Below are 16629 nucleotides of genomic sequence, written 5' to 3'. Positions count from 1 at the left end.
AGGTTGACATTGGCATCAACGTTGGCATCGACATGGATACCAGAGAGGAGACCACCGACACAGTCAAGGAGACCGGCACTCTTGTTGGACGACTGCATTCCGAAGCTGGAGGCAGCGCTGGCAATCGATGAGTTGGACATTCCCAAGGAGGAAGTTGGAGTCATGTTCTTCAAGGCAGAGATGAGAGTCATTTTTAAGTTTAGTTAAGTTAGTTAATTAAGTTAATTGATTTGATGATTTTAAAATGATCAATTTGGTACAGTATTTATATCCATTGATCCACCCTGGATTAGACTGTTAATAAATATATATTGTCGGAAATTATTAGATGACACGTCATGGAATTTATTTATTATTTCTTTGATTCAACTTAAACTTAACAGTATTGTTATCACATGGGTAGCTGGAGTTATTACTAGTATCCATGTACTTGTTAACCCGCTCGCTCTCTAACTCACACCTACTTTTACACTTGTCAAACCACATTTACTGACAAATTAAAAGAATCAATTTTAAGAGGGTGGTGTTCGAGTGTAGTAGAATATGATGTATATACAGATAATACATTAGGGGTTATTTTAATGATGATGATGATGATCATAGTGAAGATGATCATGATCAAGATGATGTCATCCATTAATATTATTGTACTTTCATTACTCTTAAGGAGGTTGTTCTTAAATTGAATAGGTAGATGAATAATATTAATAAATTATTTAATTTAGTATTGAGATCATTATGAAAGGGATATGAACTCTAGATATTGTTATGTTTATCCTCAACGAGGTTTGAAAGATGACTCAACAAATTGTTATTAATGTTCTTAAAAGGAAGAGATGAATATTCAATATGATTGATTGATTCATTGAGTGAGTGATAAAATAATGATAGTTTGTTTCTGGGTCATGGGTATTTTGTTAGTATGCTACATAATATTTCTTAGACAATATATTAATTTTGTACAAACAAACAAATAAATTATAATTTGAATATGATTTAGGAAGGATGGTAATAACCATTATTACAGTTTATTACAAGGAGATTTATACAGTAGTATTATATAAAGGATTAGAAACAACAGGGAAGTTCCTTAGTTGACATGGGCATCAATGTGGGCAGTGAGGATGTTGCATCCAGCGCGGCTGCCATTGGCATCAACGTTGGCATCAACATGCAGACCAGAGAGGAGACCACCGACACAACCAAGGAGACAAGCATTCTTATTTGAGGATTGAGTGCCAAAGCTGGAGGAGGCACTGGCAATCGATGAGTTGGACATTCCCAAGGAGGAAGTTGGAGTCATGTTCTTCAAGGCAGAGATGAGAGTCATTTCTAAGTTGGTATTGTTTAGTAAGTTAATTAAATTGATTGATTTGATGATTTTAAAATGATCAATTTGGTCGAGTATTTATATTCATTGTTCCACTTTGTATTAGACTGGAGCAATAATATGTTAATTAATATCCAGACATTATTACTTGATACATCACGGAATTAACTTATTATTTCGTTGATCCAAATTAAATTAACTTAACAATGTTGATATCATATGGTCGAGGGAGTTTGTATTTGATTCCAAGTACATACACCATCATACACTCACCAACTCACTCATTCGCACTTACTCACACTTTAGTTAACACATATATCTACCCAATTAATGACTAACTGATTGACATATTGATCTACACTTAGGAATGTGTGTGTGTGTGTGTAATGGAAGAGGTGGAATCAGATAATAAAAGAGGGTGGTTGGTTTGAGGATGATGTGGATTTGTGTGAAGTGATGGTGATGGCCATCCACAAAAATGATTGAAATATGTTCAAAGATATAAGTAGTTGACGTTGATGACAGTTAATGTAGTGGAGACATTATCCTGATTTGGATGTCATTTTAAAAGAATGTTAATGACACTAATTCGAAAAGACACAGCATCAATTCAACCAATTATGGTAACCTCCTATCAAATATCTTTCCAACTGATTGGGTATATTCCACATTGTTCAAAAACTATATAAACAATAATATTTGATCATTTTTATATCATCAAATCAATCAAATAATCTTAACAAATAATAATATAAACTAAAATGACTATCCTTGGTATGTGTATATTCTTGAAATTAACTTCTTCAAATAAGAGATAATATTCTAACAATCAATCAATCAATCAAATAGCCACCCTTAAGAACATGAACCCATCTGCCTCATTGGCCAAGTCTGGTGCCTCCTTCTCTGGATCATCAGCCAGCGGTGCCTCCCAAGGTTCAAGCCAGAGTGCATGCTGGAACCCATGTTTCCCAGGTATTCACATCGATGCAAATGTTGATATCGATATCAACTTGGGTCGTTGCAACTTGTTGGATGCTCACATCAGCGCCAATATTAACATCTAAACACCCTCCATCATCTGGATAATGTATATAAACATTCAATTGCGCGACTTCGCTCCTTACTACTCCAATACATTATGTATATTTGATTGACTGATTGATTGATAAGAGTAAAAGTTTATTTACTGGTTCTTTTGGCTGTTGCCTTCTTGGTGACTGGTGGCTCGGGCTCAGGCTCAGGTTCAGAGCTGTCCTCATCATTGTCTGAGGATGTGGAAGGGCCGACTCCGATAAGCTCAGCCAACTTGGCATTTGCTTCGGCCAACTGAGATTTGAGTGAGTCATTCTCCATTGTTAACTGTTGTATCAACTCCTCTGCTTTGATCTCTTTTGGTACATTCATTTTGAAGAATTCAATGGTTCGGTGATTGGTGACACTTAATAACAAGTGCCCTTCAATCTTGCGAAATTGAATGGTCCAATCACCTTTGGCCTTTGTTATGGTAAAGTTATATACATCTGCATTGGGAGAGACTCGGATGATCTCATTGATGAATTGTGCTCGCTTATTGAATGTTCTTCCAGGGGCACTTGCACTCAATGTCTTGATCGGTATTGTCACTGGAAGGATTGTTGGCATTTTGGAAATGTCCCTCAATTCCAATTTTGTCAATATGAGATGATCCACTTGACAATGAACGTTCTGGATATGGAGCAGTGATGGTATAGAAAGAAAGTTAAGCTTGCCAGAGAACTTGATGGGTCTTATTTGGCTAGCTCTTAGGATCATTGTTTTGAGTGAAGTAGGCAACACACCAACTGCGAATCCATTGTAATAGATATTGCCAAATTCCAAATGGTTGATTGAGGAAGGCAGTTCTCCAATCAAAATGTCTCTTGAGAATCCATATCCAAATCTCAAGGATGTTAGTGACTTAGGGAGCGCCCCCGGTTCAATGTAATTATTGAAAAGGTCTCCAAACATCAGTGTCTTGATTGATGACGGTAGACATTCTTTGATAATAGGCCAATTGAAATTGTGACCAAAATCCAATCTGGTGATTGATTCGGGAATGTAGCCAGTTTCGATCGCTCCCCCGAATCTATAACAATTGAATGTCAGATTGGTAACCGAGTTTGGTATCAAACCAACTCTAAGTGATCCGTTGTATGTCAAATCGGTGATTGAGTCGGGAATGTAGTAATCGGGTGTCTCACCACTCTGGAATCCATAACTGAAATTCTGATATTGATTATTTCCAATCACCAAAGTTTGAACTGTTGAAGGTATTATGCCAGGGGTAAATGGTGCATTGGACCCAAATCCACACCCGATCACTAGTTTGATGAGTGCCGGTAGCATGCCATTAAGTCCAGATGTGAATGGTGAACTACCTAGGTTTAAGTTGGTCAATGAGGAAGGGAGTGATCGAGGCTGAAGAGTTTGATTGAAACGACAGCCAAATGAAAGAGATAAGAGTGATTGTGGAAGGACCCCGGGCAACAGCTCATTGTCGAATTCGTGTCCAAAGGAGAGAGAAGTTAATGTTGAAGGTAGCTCCCCTGGCTTGAGTAGCTGGTTAAATTTGTTTGAGAGATCCAAGGTCTTGAGTGATTTTGGAAGGTAGGCCAAGTCTAGGACACAGTCGCCTTTGAATGACAACGAGGTGAGTGAGGATGGAAATATGTTTGATGTGATGGTCTGTTGGAACCTTTGACCAAGAGTGAGTGATGTAATAGAGTAGGGAAATTTGACAAGTTTGTTATGATTATGTACAAGTACTTCTTTGTCCTGCTCATCAAATATAGATGACTCTACTGAAGATTTAATATTTTTTGTTAACTCTTTTGATATCTTTGGTATCTTATTTAATTTTAAATTCCATCTATTATGTATCTCTATCATAAAACGTTTGGAAGTAAATCCCAAACTTACTAAATCAACATAACAATCTTCATCTTTCAATATATTAAATATTCTTCTTATTATTATTATTGGTATATTATCCATTAAATATTATTATTTGTTTGTTGGAGATATCCAAACGAATGTATTTTAATGAGTTGAAGCGAAAGTTCAAGTCATGGCCTCAGCCTCGTCTTATTCTCACACACCCCACTAGTGCTCAATACCAAGAAACAAACACAACGTGTTGACGTGTAGCAAACAAACAAATACATAACAATGACATTAAACATAGCAAAGAGTATTGTTAAGCTTGGCAATGGCATACTTAAACAGACAGCATTGCCTTGGACAAAGGAGGAGTTGCGCGATACTACAAGATTGGAGAAGTTGTTGGATACGATGGTGAGGGAGATGCGATCGAGCAGTGGCTGCGGCATCGCCGCACCCCAGATAGGCATATCGAAGCAGTTGTTCTTGTTTGAGCTGGATGCTCGCGAGTCTGACTTGAAGTGCCCAAACTTCCCCCTGACCGCCTTCTTCAACCCGCGCATCGAGATTGTCGACGAGGACTTTGTCATTCCTCGTCCCCTTGCCGGCTCTTCCAAGAACCTGCTCAATCTCACGCGATTCAAACGAAGTGTGCACTCGGCCACCAATCATCTCCCTCGCGTGGCAACTGCCAACAACACGATCAGTCTATGGGAGTCGTGCTTGTCGGTGCCCAACTTCTACGGCCGAGTCACTCGCTCACGTCGCTGCATCATTAGCTTTACAGACATTGCTGGACAGAGTCGAGCAATCGAAGCAGACGGTATCATTGCAGCTTGCCTTCAACACGAGAACGATCATCTTCATGGCAGAGTATACATAGAGCGTCTAAAGAATGGTCTTAATGACCTGGTCCACATCGACGAGATGTCTGAAGAGATGCTCACCGATGTTCAGAGGCTCACTGGCGACTTCCAAATCACCAAGTAATCGATCAACACATTATATCAACAAGTTCACAAGCAGAGTCACTCAATGATCCTGTCAAGCAATGCACCATCGATGGTGCGTGCACTCATTCAATCATTCAATCATTCAATCAATAAACCATTCAACAAGCGCAGTCAATCAATCAATCAATCGATCGATCATTGCTAGGTTCGTTCATTCGTTCATTCGTTTGATCGAATCGTCAGGCTCACACTTAGGATGAGCATGTTCCAAAGTACCTGTCAGAGTAGTTTCCTACACCTGGCAGGATGTAACCCTCCTCAGAGAGGTCATTGTCAATGGCACTGGTCACAATCTTGAGATCTGGGAAGCAGTAGTTGAGTGTCATCACACCTCTGAGCGAGGCCAACACTGTAACAAATATGATCCTGTCCTCAGGAATGCCATGGTCCAACAACACACGGATGGCCATCTGCGAGGACGCACCAGATGCAATCGTTGGATCCAGCACCAGTACATGGCTATCGGTCAAGTCTGGAAGACGCTCATAGAACAGCTATGGTGGTCATGGGTATAAGTATGATTGAATGAGTATTATGATTGAGTGATGGATCAACTTACATGTGGCTGCTTGTTGCCATCTGATTGGATCAACACCTTGCCAGTCTTGATACCCTTGCATATGGAACGAAGTGGCTGCTCCATGCAACTACCAGCACGCAACACACTCAGTGCGCAAAGGGTGTAGTCGGGCTGGTAGCCCTGGTACTCCACGTTGGTCGGTGTTGTGACGGTCTTCTCGCGTGAGGGTAGCAGTGTCAGCGCCTCCTCAATGATCATCATGACGAGACGATCAGAGAAGAATACAAAGTTGCCAATGTTTGTATCCTTGTTGCGCAGAATTGTGTGGATGGCTCTTATCTGGCGATTCTCTTGAAGCACATGTATGTTCTTTGGCAGATTGTTGATGCTGACGCCCTCTGCCAGACTCATATGCTTCTGAGGAATGTATCCTCGCTCGCTCAATTTCGATCTAATATGTTGTGTCAGCAACTCAATGGCCACAAGGTTATCCGAGCCTCTTGGGATGATTACATCGGCATGCTTCTTCGTCTAAACGTCGTTCCTGTTAGTCATGTGATTCATTGATTGATTGAATGATTGATTGAACACTCACTGGAAGGATATAGTCGTCAAAGGATGGCTTGACATACTTGGTATATTGATGGATGACACTCTCAACAGTGCGTCCACGTTCGCTAATGTCTCTCCTCACTAAACATTATGTTAGTGGAACCATCACAATCATCATCAACTTCAATCAAAGTAGACTTACATCTTCTTGCGAGACGAACATCATCGTCAGTGTCAATGAATATCTTGATGTCCATTAGTTCGCGCAACTCCTTTGAGTACAGCGTCAATATTCCCTCGAGGATGATGACATCGGCACCATAAACTGTCTCTTGTCTCGCCAGTCTAATTGATTGATTGATTGAATGAATGAGTGAATGAGCGAGTGGAACCATTCCATTCCTTGAGTGAACAGACACTTACCTGCTGTGAGTCTTAAAGTCATAGATGGGGATATGTACTCGCTTGCCCTGTCGCATGTCACCGATGGTCTTGATCATGAGATCGTAGTCAAAGGCGTTGGGATGGTCAAAGTTGTAGGAGGTCGGGTCGACGTCCTTTCCAATTGGTTTGTAGAACGAGTCCATTGAGAGCAGGACGACCCATCGCACATTCAATGATTGGATCACCTTGTGACAGACACTAGTCTTTCCCGAGGCACTTCCACCACATACACCAATGACCAATGGGCACTTTGGTTTACCCGTAGTATCATACCAAGGTGGTCTACCTAAAGTATAAGTCTTCTTATTACTTGTATGGATCACTGTTTCTGTATCTGTTACATCCATCTTTGCAACATTATTATTGTTATTTTTATTATTGTTGTTGTTATTATTATTTTTGTTGTTGTTGTTGTTGTTATTATTGTCTGTCATTGTGTGTATAAGTATTCATTGACTCTACACAATGCTAATGACTTGTATCAATCTTAGCCACAAGGACGTTTTGATCTTGCGACCTTAAGCAAAAAGAACATTTTGACGAACTTCTGTGTCTTTTTCGAACTTTCATCAACAATCTCGAAAAGTCCTTTCATTCAAACACATTTATTCTCCTTCATTCATTCATTCAATTCAATTGTATTATTATTTGTAGATAGAGATAATATATGTCAAACATATAGTAGAGTAGATATGGGCAAGTCTGAAGGATTCTTGACACCAAAGGCTATCGCGAACAAGATCAAAGCAAAGGGATTGCTCAAACTTCGATGGTATTGTCAATTCTGTCAGAAACAATGTAGAGATGAGAATGGATTCAAGGTATGTACATGGCTCATTCAATCAATCAATCAGACACAGTACTAACACGACACACTCCAGTGCCATCAACAAACAGAAGGACATCTTAGACAGATGGAGATTGTAGCATCACATACATCAATGTTCATTGATGGATATTCTGGAGAGTTTGAATCAAAGTTTATGAAGTTGTTGGCGAGGAGATATCCAACGACAAAGGTGGCAGCAAATCAGGTATATAATGAGTATATTAAGGATAGGACTCATATACATATGAATGCAACACAATGGTCGTCACTGTCAGAGTTTGTCAAGTACTTGGGCAGAGAGAGCAAGTGTGTGGTAGAGGAGACGCCCAAGGGATGGATGATCACCTACATCAACAGAGACCCAGAGACAATGGCCAAGCAAAAGAAGGAGAAGAGCAAGGAGAAGATGGAGATCACTGATGAGGAGTTCCAACGATTGGAGATATACAGGCGTCTGGAGAAGTTGAACAAAGACAGCGAGATGTTTGCCGCCAAGGATGAAGGCGAGGCGGGTGCAGAGGGTGAAGAAGGAGGCAAAGTACCAATACCAACAGAGGTCACTGTCGATCAATTGGCAAACATTACCCCAATGAGCTTGAAGATGGTCAACAACAACATCAAGCCAGAGCTGAAGGAGGCATTGCCATCAACATCAAAGCCCAATCTTTTCAATGATAATTACGTCGATGATGATGAAGTCAATGTCAACGCGCCAGTCAAGAAGTCGACCATGTCCACGAGCACATCGACTCCAAGCGCACTCGACGAGATCATGGCAAGAAATGAACGCGAGAAGAAGATGAGAGACTTGAAACATCAACAACAGCTTCAGAAGGATGTTGTTGTCCGCCACGAGACAGACAAGAAAGAGAATTGGATTGTACGCGGATTGATCATCAAGGTGATGGACAAGGAGAGCAAGTTCTACAAGCAAAAGGGTGTCATCACCGCTTTGGTCTCAGACTATGTGGCCACCGTTCAGTTGTTGGACAGCAGTGGCGAGATTGACCGCAATGGCCCTCTGCTCAAGATCGACCAGACTTATCTGGAGACGGTGATCCCGGCGTCAGGTGGCCAGGTCAGAGTGTTGCGTGGCAAATATCGTGGAGAGTCTGGCCAGCTCTTGGACATCAACATCGACAAGTTCACTGGTCGAGTTCAGCTCACCAACCTCGGTGGCGGCGGTTATGGAACCATCACAATCACAGACGTGCCCTATGAGGATTTTTGCAAGTGTTAGCTTGACCCAAGGTTCCAGAGTGAGTGAATGAGCGAGACCCAATGATCGTCATTGTAGTGAACCCCATCGCTAGGTTGGATGGTTCACCATTATTGGATCCCGATGTGAGCCGCGCCCCAGATACCACCGCTACATTTGCCCCCAACTGGCCACTGCCCCCCTTTAAGTTCTGAGCTCAGAAGTGATCACAGTCAATCAGGACCTGGCATTGTCCCAGCCACACAGAACAAAGCTTGATTTAAGCTGCACCTTCATCAATGATGTAGACACATTACTTCTGCAAAGACGCCCACAACCAAAAACAATCAGTCAGTCAGACGCATGATCCAACCAACGAGCCCACATTAATTAAAGAGAGACTTGTGGGGGTGGGCGACCCTTCACCAACAACACACACACAATCAGTCAATCAAACTGTGCCTCCATCAGACACACCAACCTTGGATCGGTATGGTAACTCTGTGAGTATTGGTGTTTGATGTAATGAATGGTTCAGGATTACCACTCACAGAGAGCTCAATACCAATTAATCCATTCATCAGCCCTCTTTCACTGAGGACCAATCTTACCTCTAAACATACATACAATACATAATAAGATAGTAGTAGGTTGATATAAATATAACTTTGGTTGGTTGGTGCATCCATCCATCTATCCATACCTTACTTTAATCATTGCCATTCCAATCATCCATCATCGTTGTGTAACTCTACTTGATGACACTCACACACGTACCATCCAACAAAGTGACAAGGAGTCAGAGACAGCATAGACATATGTAGGCAAAGACTCAGACATACATACATACACAAGGTGATGATCATCACAAGTTTACATATGACCTATATTGATTGATTGATTAGGATAATAAGAAAGGTGCATTCAATAAGCGCAAAGTTAAACAACATTACAACTCATCATCAGAACTGAGCAACACTCATTCACTCACTCCATCACAACTAACTCAGTCACTCACTCATCACTGATCACCCAGCTAGCCCCCACCAATCACTCACTCACTCACTCCTTTCACCTACCCACAATAAGCACCCTGATTGAGGATGATGAATGAATGAGTGAATGGTGATGATGAATGCAGTACGTACAGTACACCTTCCTTCAGTTTGTGTAGAGAGTCGTCTCTCTTGCATGCATAATAATAATAATAATAAGAATAATGCTTGGGATATTAATTCATCCTCCTTCTCACTAGCGCACTCACTCATCCAACCAATCATCCATCCTTCCGACCATATTAATTGTTTGATTGTTTGTTTGATAGTTGGTTATTTGTTTGTTATTCATTCATTCATCATTGTAAAGATAACTCCTTCAACTCAACTCAACTGAACCAACTAAACTCAATATATTATTCAACATTTTAAAACCCTTGGATATTTCTTTAATGCTAATACTTCCTCGTCCCTCTACTTCTTCTTGTCCCTGCAGTATTTCACAAGCAGAAGAGACTGACTCTAGAGCATCAGTATCAGCAACAACAACATCAACAGCAGCAGTATCAACAACTTTGGCGACTAAAGTTTCAAACTCAACTTCAATCCATTTAATTGATATGAATATACAATCATAATCAATCAAATAATCATAATTTATCTATTCTATTTATTATTATTATTATTATAATTAATAATTCAACAAAACATCAAAAATAATAGGTATGTATAATTATTTATTATTCTTTGTGATCTATCAATCAATTAAAATATTAATATTCATTTCCAGCGCCAGACACAAAGAATACCAACAGTACACCATTGATGTGTCGATCAGAAGATTTATTTGTAGACAAAGTCAGCCATCATTTCATTTGTCCGATCGGTATGTTCCCCTTGAGGAGGACTCGAGAGAAGAGAGAATGACAACTCAAAATTCAAACTCGATATGGAACTAACCAAAAGTTCTCTCATTACCTTGATCCAGGTAAAGGAGTCATTGAGGATCCAATTGTTACACCTTGTGGGCACACGTTCTGCAATCCATGTCTGCAGAACTGGTTGAACACAAGGAGGCAGTGTCCGACAGATAGACTGCCAGTAACACACAAACAACTCATACCAAACTGTTTAGTACTTAATATATTAGCCGACTTGGTGGTCAGGTGTGATCATCATGCTCAAGGTTGCCAATGGATTGGAAAATGGTCATCATTAAGTTGTCACCTAAGACAATGTCAAGCAGCCTTGCCAAAGATTCGATTCTGGGTATGTTCCATATATATACATACTATATATATTGATTTAGTGATTGATCGACTAACAATCATACAGCTAAAATATCATGTACAATTTGGACAACAGGTTAGAGTCACTGGAAATTGTGAACAACTTGGTAATTGGGACCCGCAGAAGGCATTCCCATTGAAGTTCTCTCAGGGCGATACTTGGGAGGGCGAGTTATTGTTGGGACAGGCCGGACGAATCGAATACAAATACTTTATATCCTACTATGACACTGGCGACCTACTCTACTGGGAGACAGGATCGAACCGTGTGTTCCTAGTAGCCGGCAGTTCAAATTATAGACGAGACATCTTTCGAAATCCCTGATATTAACAACAAAAGGTGATCATAAATAATAAATAATTAAACAAAAGACATGAGTATATATTTCTATTTATATCCATCAATCAATCAATCAATCAGTTGGTTTGGACTACAGTCTTCATGAATATTGAACTCTGGATCGCACTGACAGTGATGGTGTTGATCAGTTTCCGTGAGTGGACTACATCGCCATCGATTAGGTAGAGGTAGTCGTTGTCTCCGAGGACTCTTGAACTGAACTCGCGTGACATCTTGTCCTTGCCCTTGAGTTTGAAGTGTAGACTGACTAATCTTCCTGATCCGTTGTCATTATGACTCTGTATCGAGTGTATATACTCATTGATTGCATCGATTTGAATGTGACCAAATATGAATGATATGCTCCTAACACTACTTGATAGTCGTCTGTGTCCAATGAATGATTGTACCAGTCTGGCGAGGAACCCTTCCTTCTGTATGAACTTGGTCTTTTTGTTATGATTGATTATAACGTTTGTGATGCTTGATGGCGTGGCGGACTCGATCAAACAACGTTGCAACATGAAGTTGTGCATTGATATTGTGTTGAGTGATGCGGGTAGAACTGCACCACTGCCCTTCTGATGGAAGAACAGGCCTACCTCCAAGCGGGCAAGTGATGCGGGGAGAACACCAATGGACAATGGTTGATTGAATTGATTGCCAAAGCGTAGATCGGTGAGGCTGGATGGTAGCGCACCAGGTGGTATCCATTGATTGTAATTGTTTCCAAGCTTTAGGGTTGATAGGGATGATGGCAGGGCACCAGGACTCAAAGGTTGATTGAATGCGAACCCAAAGTAGAGCTCTTTGAGGGACGACGGAAGGCTGCCGATTGGGATCAGATGATTGAATGGTGCGCCGATGATGAGCTTGGTGACAGAGTCTGGCAGTATACCTGGCGCGAGCTCATGGTTGTATGAGCCCATATTCAGGGAGTGAAGGGATGCTGGCAACACACCAAGTTCGAGTTGTCTATTGAAGTTGAACCCGAATGATATGTCACGCATGGATGATGGTAATGTGTCTGGGTATATAGTTTGGCAGAATTTGAAGCCAAACGATACTTTGGTAATGGTTGGAGGGAGGACACCAGGCTGAATGGGTCGGTCGTAGCTGTGTCCAAGCTCGAGTGATGTCAATCCATGGGGCAGCACATACGGCTCCAAGCATTGATTGAATCGCGAGCCAAACTTGAGATGGGTAAGTGACTTGGGCAGACTGTGAGGCTCAATCTTGGAGGCGTAGTGGAAGCCAAGTACCAGCGTTCGGAGTGATCCAGGCAGCATATCTGGTTTGATCGAAGTGTTGAAGAAGTATCCAAATGTCAACGAGGTCAGGCTTTGGGGGAGGCTGTTACAGATCAGCTCTTGATTGAATGATGAGCCAAAGGCGAGTGTGGTCAATGACGCGGGCAACACTCCAACGTCCAATTGTTTGTTATAACTGTTTCCAAATGATAGATGACGGATAAAAGGTGGGATTACACCTGGCTCGATAGGTTGATCCCAGTGATCATGAAAGTGTAATGATGTCACAGTCGATGGTATACTATTTGGTGCAATTGGATGATTCTGATGACCATATCTTGATAATACTGGAATATTTGGAATTGATCCATCTTCCCTGGTATAAACTGATGGTGATCTAACACTAACACAACTCCTTGTTATGGCTATTGATGATGATGATGATAATGATGTTGAGGTACTATTATTGAGATGATTGAGTTGGCTGATTGACTTGATCCTGTATAGACCTTTGGACACGAATGCCAAACTGGCAACATCCAACCTGTCATCAAGATATGTTATAAGTAACTTGATTATACCAATTGGTAGTTTATCCATAGTTTAAACTATGATTGTTGTATTATTGATTGAGTGATTGATTGAATGAATGAATGAATGAGAAATGGTAGTTGATGAACACCATCATCGCTCTTTATCACTGTAGCTCGCATCCCTTCATTGATCAGGTAGTGAACAAACCGCATCGCAACAAATTAAATGCTTGCTAAGTTGGTAAGTTGTGGCCTTGGGTGGCCTCTTGGGTACCAAAAGGGCACTCATTGTTCATCAACAACATGAAGGCAGATCATGTGATATTCGTTGTTGATGTTGTTGTTGGTGTGTTTGTTGTTGTTGAGTGTGTGAGTGTATGTGTGATTGATCAACTGAATCACACACGGAAGTGCACTGATCAATCAATCACACACTTTTGATCAAAAGATGGGGGGTTCTCTCTGGGTGATAGTTATGTAGTACACTGGACATTCTACTTGGATGCCTCTGGATGGATAGCCAGGATGATTGACTGATTGATTGATCATAATATATATCCAACTTTATTAGATGGTCTCAATCAAGTTACGAATGAACTCCTTCTCGTATTGTGAATTGACAAGAATACTGTTGGGATCGGTGGATGGACATCTGAGTAGACCAGGCGCAAACACCATTGCAATGTTATCAATGTCCATCTTGGACTTGGCAATGTTGGCCGGGTTCGCAACGGTCTTGAGGAAGTGCAACAAGAAGGTCATCACCTGCTTGTTGGGCGTGGGCAACGCGTCGATCAGACGGATGCTGTCATTCTTTTGATTCCACGTCTTGATGCACTCGTCGTACAACGACGTCGGTATAATGGGGTCGGTCAGCTCGCGGAGCCATAGCTTGAGCAGTCCAGCCACGACGTGCACGTCCTTGGTGTCCAGCGTGAAGTCCAGCTCGTTGAAGCGACTCTTGAAGCGCTGTACCTCGGACGCAGTGCCGGGCACACGGAAGATGCCCTCGGTCGAGCAGCCATCCATCGCGATGATGGCTTCAGTCATCATCTTGAGCACCACGGGCACGTCCATGTCGCCGCCCTGGTCCATCAGCTTCTCGCGCTGCAGCTCCATGATCTGCTCCAGTGTGCAGTTGAATATGGCGGAGCGTGGTGATGACTGGCTGGAGCTAGAGCCAATCTCGCGCTTGTCCTTCTTGGAATCCTTCTTCTCCTTCTTGAGCATCTCTTTCTTCTCCTTCTTCATCTCCTTCTCTTTCTCCTTCTCCTCCTTCTTTATCTCCTTCTGCTCCTTCTTCTCCTTCTTTTTGAGCTCCTTGTCCTCATCTTTGTGCGGCGACTTGTTGCCGTCCTCGTTGGCAGCGGGTGCTGGCGACTTGGCAGAGGGCGGCGACGCGGCCTGCGACGAGAGCATCCCCAGTGGCAGTCGTCCCATCGATGTGTTGACAGCCTTGTTCGACTCGCTGCTCAGACGGTGTGCGTGATTGGCTTGACTGGCGTTGGTTGGTGGTGTTGACAATGTTGATGCGCCAACGCCAGGGATTGGATTCGCATGTATCATCTGAACGGTGGCCATGAGCTTTGGATCGAGCGATGATGATCTATTGTGGCCATGAACCATTGGCCTTGGTTTGATTGATGGTGGCAACGCCGGGGTAGTTGGTGCCGACGATGTTTGAGGAGGAGGAGTATGTACAATGGGCGTGACCATGGTGCCAAAGTTTGGAGAGCTTGTGGCAACTGGTCGAGGGAGGATGTGTGGAGGTGGATTGTGCGCGACTGGGGCGGTGACTGGAGGAGGTGGTAGCGCGGTGGGTCGGGGCGCAGGAGTGGCGGCCTCGGGTGGGGGTGGCAGAGGTAGGTTGGAAATGAGGAATAGTGATTTGGGAGGTGGCGCGGGTGGTGAGGAGTTGGTCGAAAGTGTTGGCGAGAGGCCGGCCAGTGGCGTGGTAGGCGCCGAAGAAAAATGAGGAGGTGGGGGTGGCGGGATTGATGGTGGAGGCGCGATGGTAGTCGATGGCGAGATCGATCTATGTGATGATGTGGTTGTTGGTGGCAACGGTAGGTTGCCGCTCGACAGTTGTCGAGGCGAGTGGCCCGGCTGCATGGGAGGCAGCGGTGCGGATAGGTTCGCATTTGTGAATGTGGATGGCTTGTTTGATGATGGGGGTGGAGGTGGAGGTGCGTTGCGCTGTGGATGTGGATGTGACTGTGTCTGTTGCTGTGGCTGCGTCTGTGGCAGAGGGGCCAGACTGCCCATGGACAGTGAGGCCGGGGGTGGGGGTGGCGGCGCAAATGACCCAATCTTTGGTGGGGCGCCACCAGCTGGCGTCGATCCAATGAAGGACGACGATGACTTATGAGTTGGTATATTTCTGCGATCTGGAATTGGTGGTCGACTATTATGATTGTCTTTTGGCTCCTTGTGTCGAGGTGAAATTGGTGGAGTCATATTATTAATATTATTGATGGTGTTGTTGTTGTTGTCTGATGTATTCGTGATCGTCGTAGTTGACTGCTGTTGATGTGGAGCATTTTGTTGTGGTGGCAACACCATCTGTGACTCTGCCGAAGATCTCTTCTTCAATCTATCAGCCAGCTGATTCTTGAAATCAATCTCTTGAGTCTGAATCATTCTTCTCTATCTTTATCTCTCTAATTATTAATATATTATTTAAAAAATGGATTCCAGGATAACTGGAAATGACCTTTTATATCTATTATTGATTGGATTGGATTGGATTGTTAATAATCAATAATGAGTGGAAATAAGCAAACAAGCACACGTGATTGATGTTGATCGATTCATCGCATGTTCATTCATTCATTCAAGTTTAACACTAACAACACCAACACACACACAACACCATGGAATGAATGGATGGGATACAGAATGATGCCATACGATGCCATGCAATGCCATCTGCCCACTTGGCATGCGTGTGCGAAAAGTGAGGTTACAGTGAGTGACACGCATAACCAACCACAATGAACGTTGGAACTTGTTTGGTTGTGATGAATGGATGATGATTGATTGATTGATCCATATATATATATATATTTTTTGAGTGTGTGTTTGTTTAAGCAACATTAAACATACCTTGATTGATTGATTGAATATAGTGTATGAGTGTGTGGTGTGATTGATTGATATGATGGGTGATGTCTGGTCGGTGTTTGATGGAGTGACTCGCCAAAAGGAATATTTGATTGTCCCCGCACAGAAGTTACTGATCGCTTTCTGCTGACTGTTGGATGAATAAATATATATATTTGTTATGTGTGTGTGTCTATGTATGTGTATTTGTTCAGTTGGTCGTTAATGATATTGGATAAGTATTCATTCATATCCCATCACATCCAACCCTAACGAACCCTGGCTGGCTATGATCAGGGACGCTTTGGAATTGGGGAGAAAGATGGATGATGA

The 16629-nt window shown here is 42.4% G+C and overlaps 9 protein-coding genes across 9 annotated transcripts; 4 read left to right on the top strand and 5 right to left on the bottom strand.

The window, feature by feature from the left end:
* Positions 1 to 1090: 1090 nt before the first annotated feature.
* On the bottom strand, positions 1091 to 1330 carry SAMD00019534_109770 (hypothetical protein; the record flags this gene model as incomplete). The annotated part of the gene is made up of 1 exon (XM_012894006.1): positions 1091 to 1330. The coding sequence occupies one exon, from the start codon at positions 1328 to 1330 to the stop codon at positions 1091 to 1093; it is 240 nt and encodes a 79-aa protein (XP_012749460.1).
* Positions 1331 to 2091: 761 nt separating this feature from the next.
* On the top strand, positions 2092 to 2397 carry SAMD00019534_109760 (hypothetical protein; the record flags this gene model as incomplete). The annotated part of the gene is made up of 2 exons (XM_012894005.1): positions 2092 to 2104; positions 2180 to 2397. The coding sequence occupies 2 exons, from the start codon at positions 2092 to 2094 to the stop codon at positions 2395 to 2397; spliced, it is 231 nt and encodes a 76-aa protein (XP_012749459.1).
* Positions 2398 to 2518: 121 nt separating this feature from the next.
* SAMD00019534_109750 (hypothetical protein) lies at positions 2519 to 4009 on the bottom strand (the record flags this gene model as incomplete). Its single annotated transcript, XM_012894004.1, has 1 exon — positions 2519 to 4009. A coding segment is annotated over one exon (1491 nt), but the record flags the coding sequence as incomplete, so codon positions are not given.
* Positions 4010 to 4510: 501 nt separating this feature from the next.
* Positions 4511 to 5221, top strand: SAMD00019534_109740 (hypothetical protein; the record flags this gene model as incomplete). Its single annotated transcript, XM_012894003.1, has 1 exon — positions 4511 to 5221. A coding segment is annotated over one exon (711 nt), but the record flags the coding sequence as incomplete, so codon positions are not given.
* A 217-nt stretch (positions 5222 to 5438) lies between these two features.
* SAMD00019534_109730 (hypothetical protein) lies at positions 5439 to 7194 on the bottom strand (the record flags this gene model as incomplete). The annotated part of the gene is made up of 5 exons (XM_012894002.1): positions 5439 to 5738; positions 5804 to 6295; positions 6360 to 6457; positions 6519 to 6661; positions 6740 to 7194. Coding segments are annotated over 5 exons (1488 nt in total), but the record flags the coding sequence as incomplete, so codon positions are not given.
* Positions 7195 to 7641: 447 nt separating this feature from the next.
* SAMD00019534_109720 (hypothetical protein) lies at positions 7642 to 8820 on the top strand (the record flags this gene model as incomplete). Its single annotated transcript, XM_012894001.1, has 1 exon — positions 7642 to 8820. A coding segment is annotated over one exon (1179 nt), but the record flags the coding sequence as incomplete, so codon positions are not given.
* Positions 8821 to 10943: 2123 nt separating this feature from the next.
* On the top strand, positions 10944 to 11393 carry SAMD00019534_109710 (hypothetical protein; the record flags this gene model as incomplete). The annotated part of the gene is made up of 2 exons (XM_012894000.1): positions 10944 to 11051; positions 11118 to 11393. Coding segments are annotated over 2 exons (384 nt in total), but the record flags the coding sequence as incomplete, so codon positions are not given.
* A 95-nt stretch (positions 11394 to 11488) lies between these two features.
* Positions 11489 to 13261, bottom strand: SAMD00019534_109700 (hypothetical protein; the record flags this gene model as incomplete). The annotated part of the gene is made up of 1 exon (XM_012893999.1): positions 11489 to 13261. One exon carries the CDS (start codon positions 13259 to 13261, stop codon positions 11489 to 11491), a length of 1773 nt encoding a protein of 590 aa, XP_012749453.1.
* A 500-nt stretch (positions 13262 to 13761) lies between these two features.
* On the bottom strand, positions 13762 to 15834 carry SAMD00019534_109690 (hypothetical protein; the record flags this gene model as incomplete). Its single annotated transcript, XM_012893998.1, has 1 exon — positions 13762 to 15834. The coding sequence occupies one exon, from the start codon at positions 15832 to 15834 to the stop codon at positions 13762 to 13764; it is 2073 nt and encodes a 690-aa protein (XP_012749452.1).
* Positions 15835 to 16629: the final 795 nt, after the last annotated feature.

The sequence above is a fragment of the Acytostelium subglobosum genome (assembly GCF_000787575.1).
Source record: "Acytostelium subglobosum LB1 DNA, scaffold: scaffold29, whole genome shotgun sequence".
Taxonomy (NCBI): Eukaryota; Evosea; class Eumycetozoa; order Acytosteliales; family Acytosteliaceae; genus Acytostelium; species Acytostelium subglobosum.
This window is presented reverse-complemented; position numbering and strand designations above follow the sequence as displayed.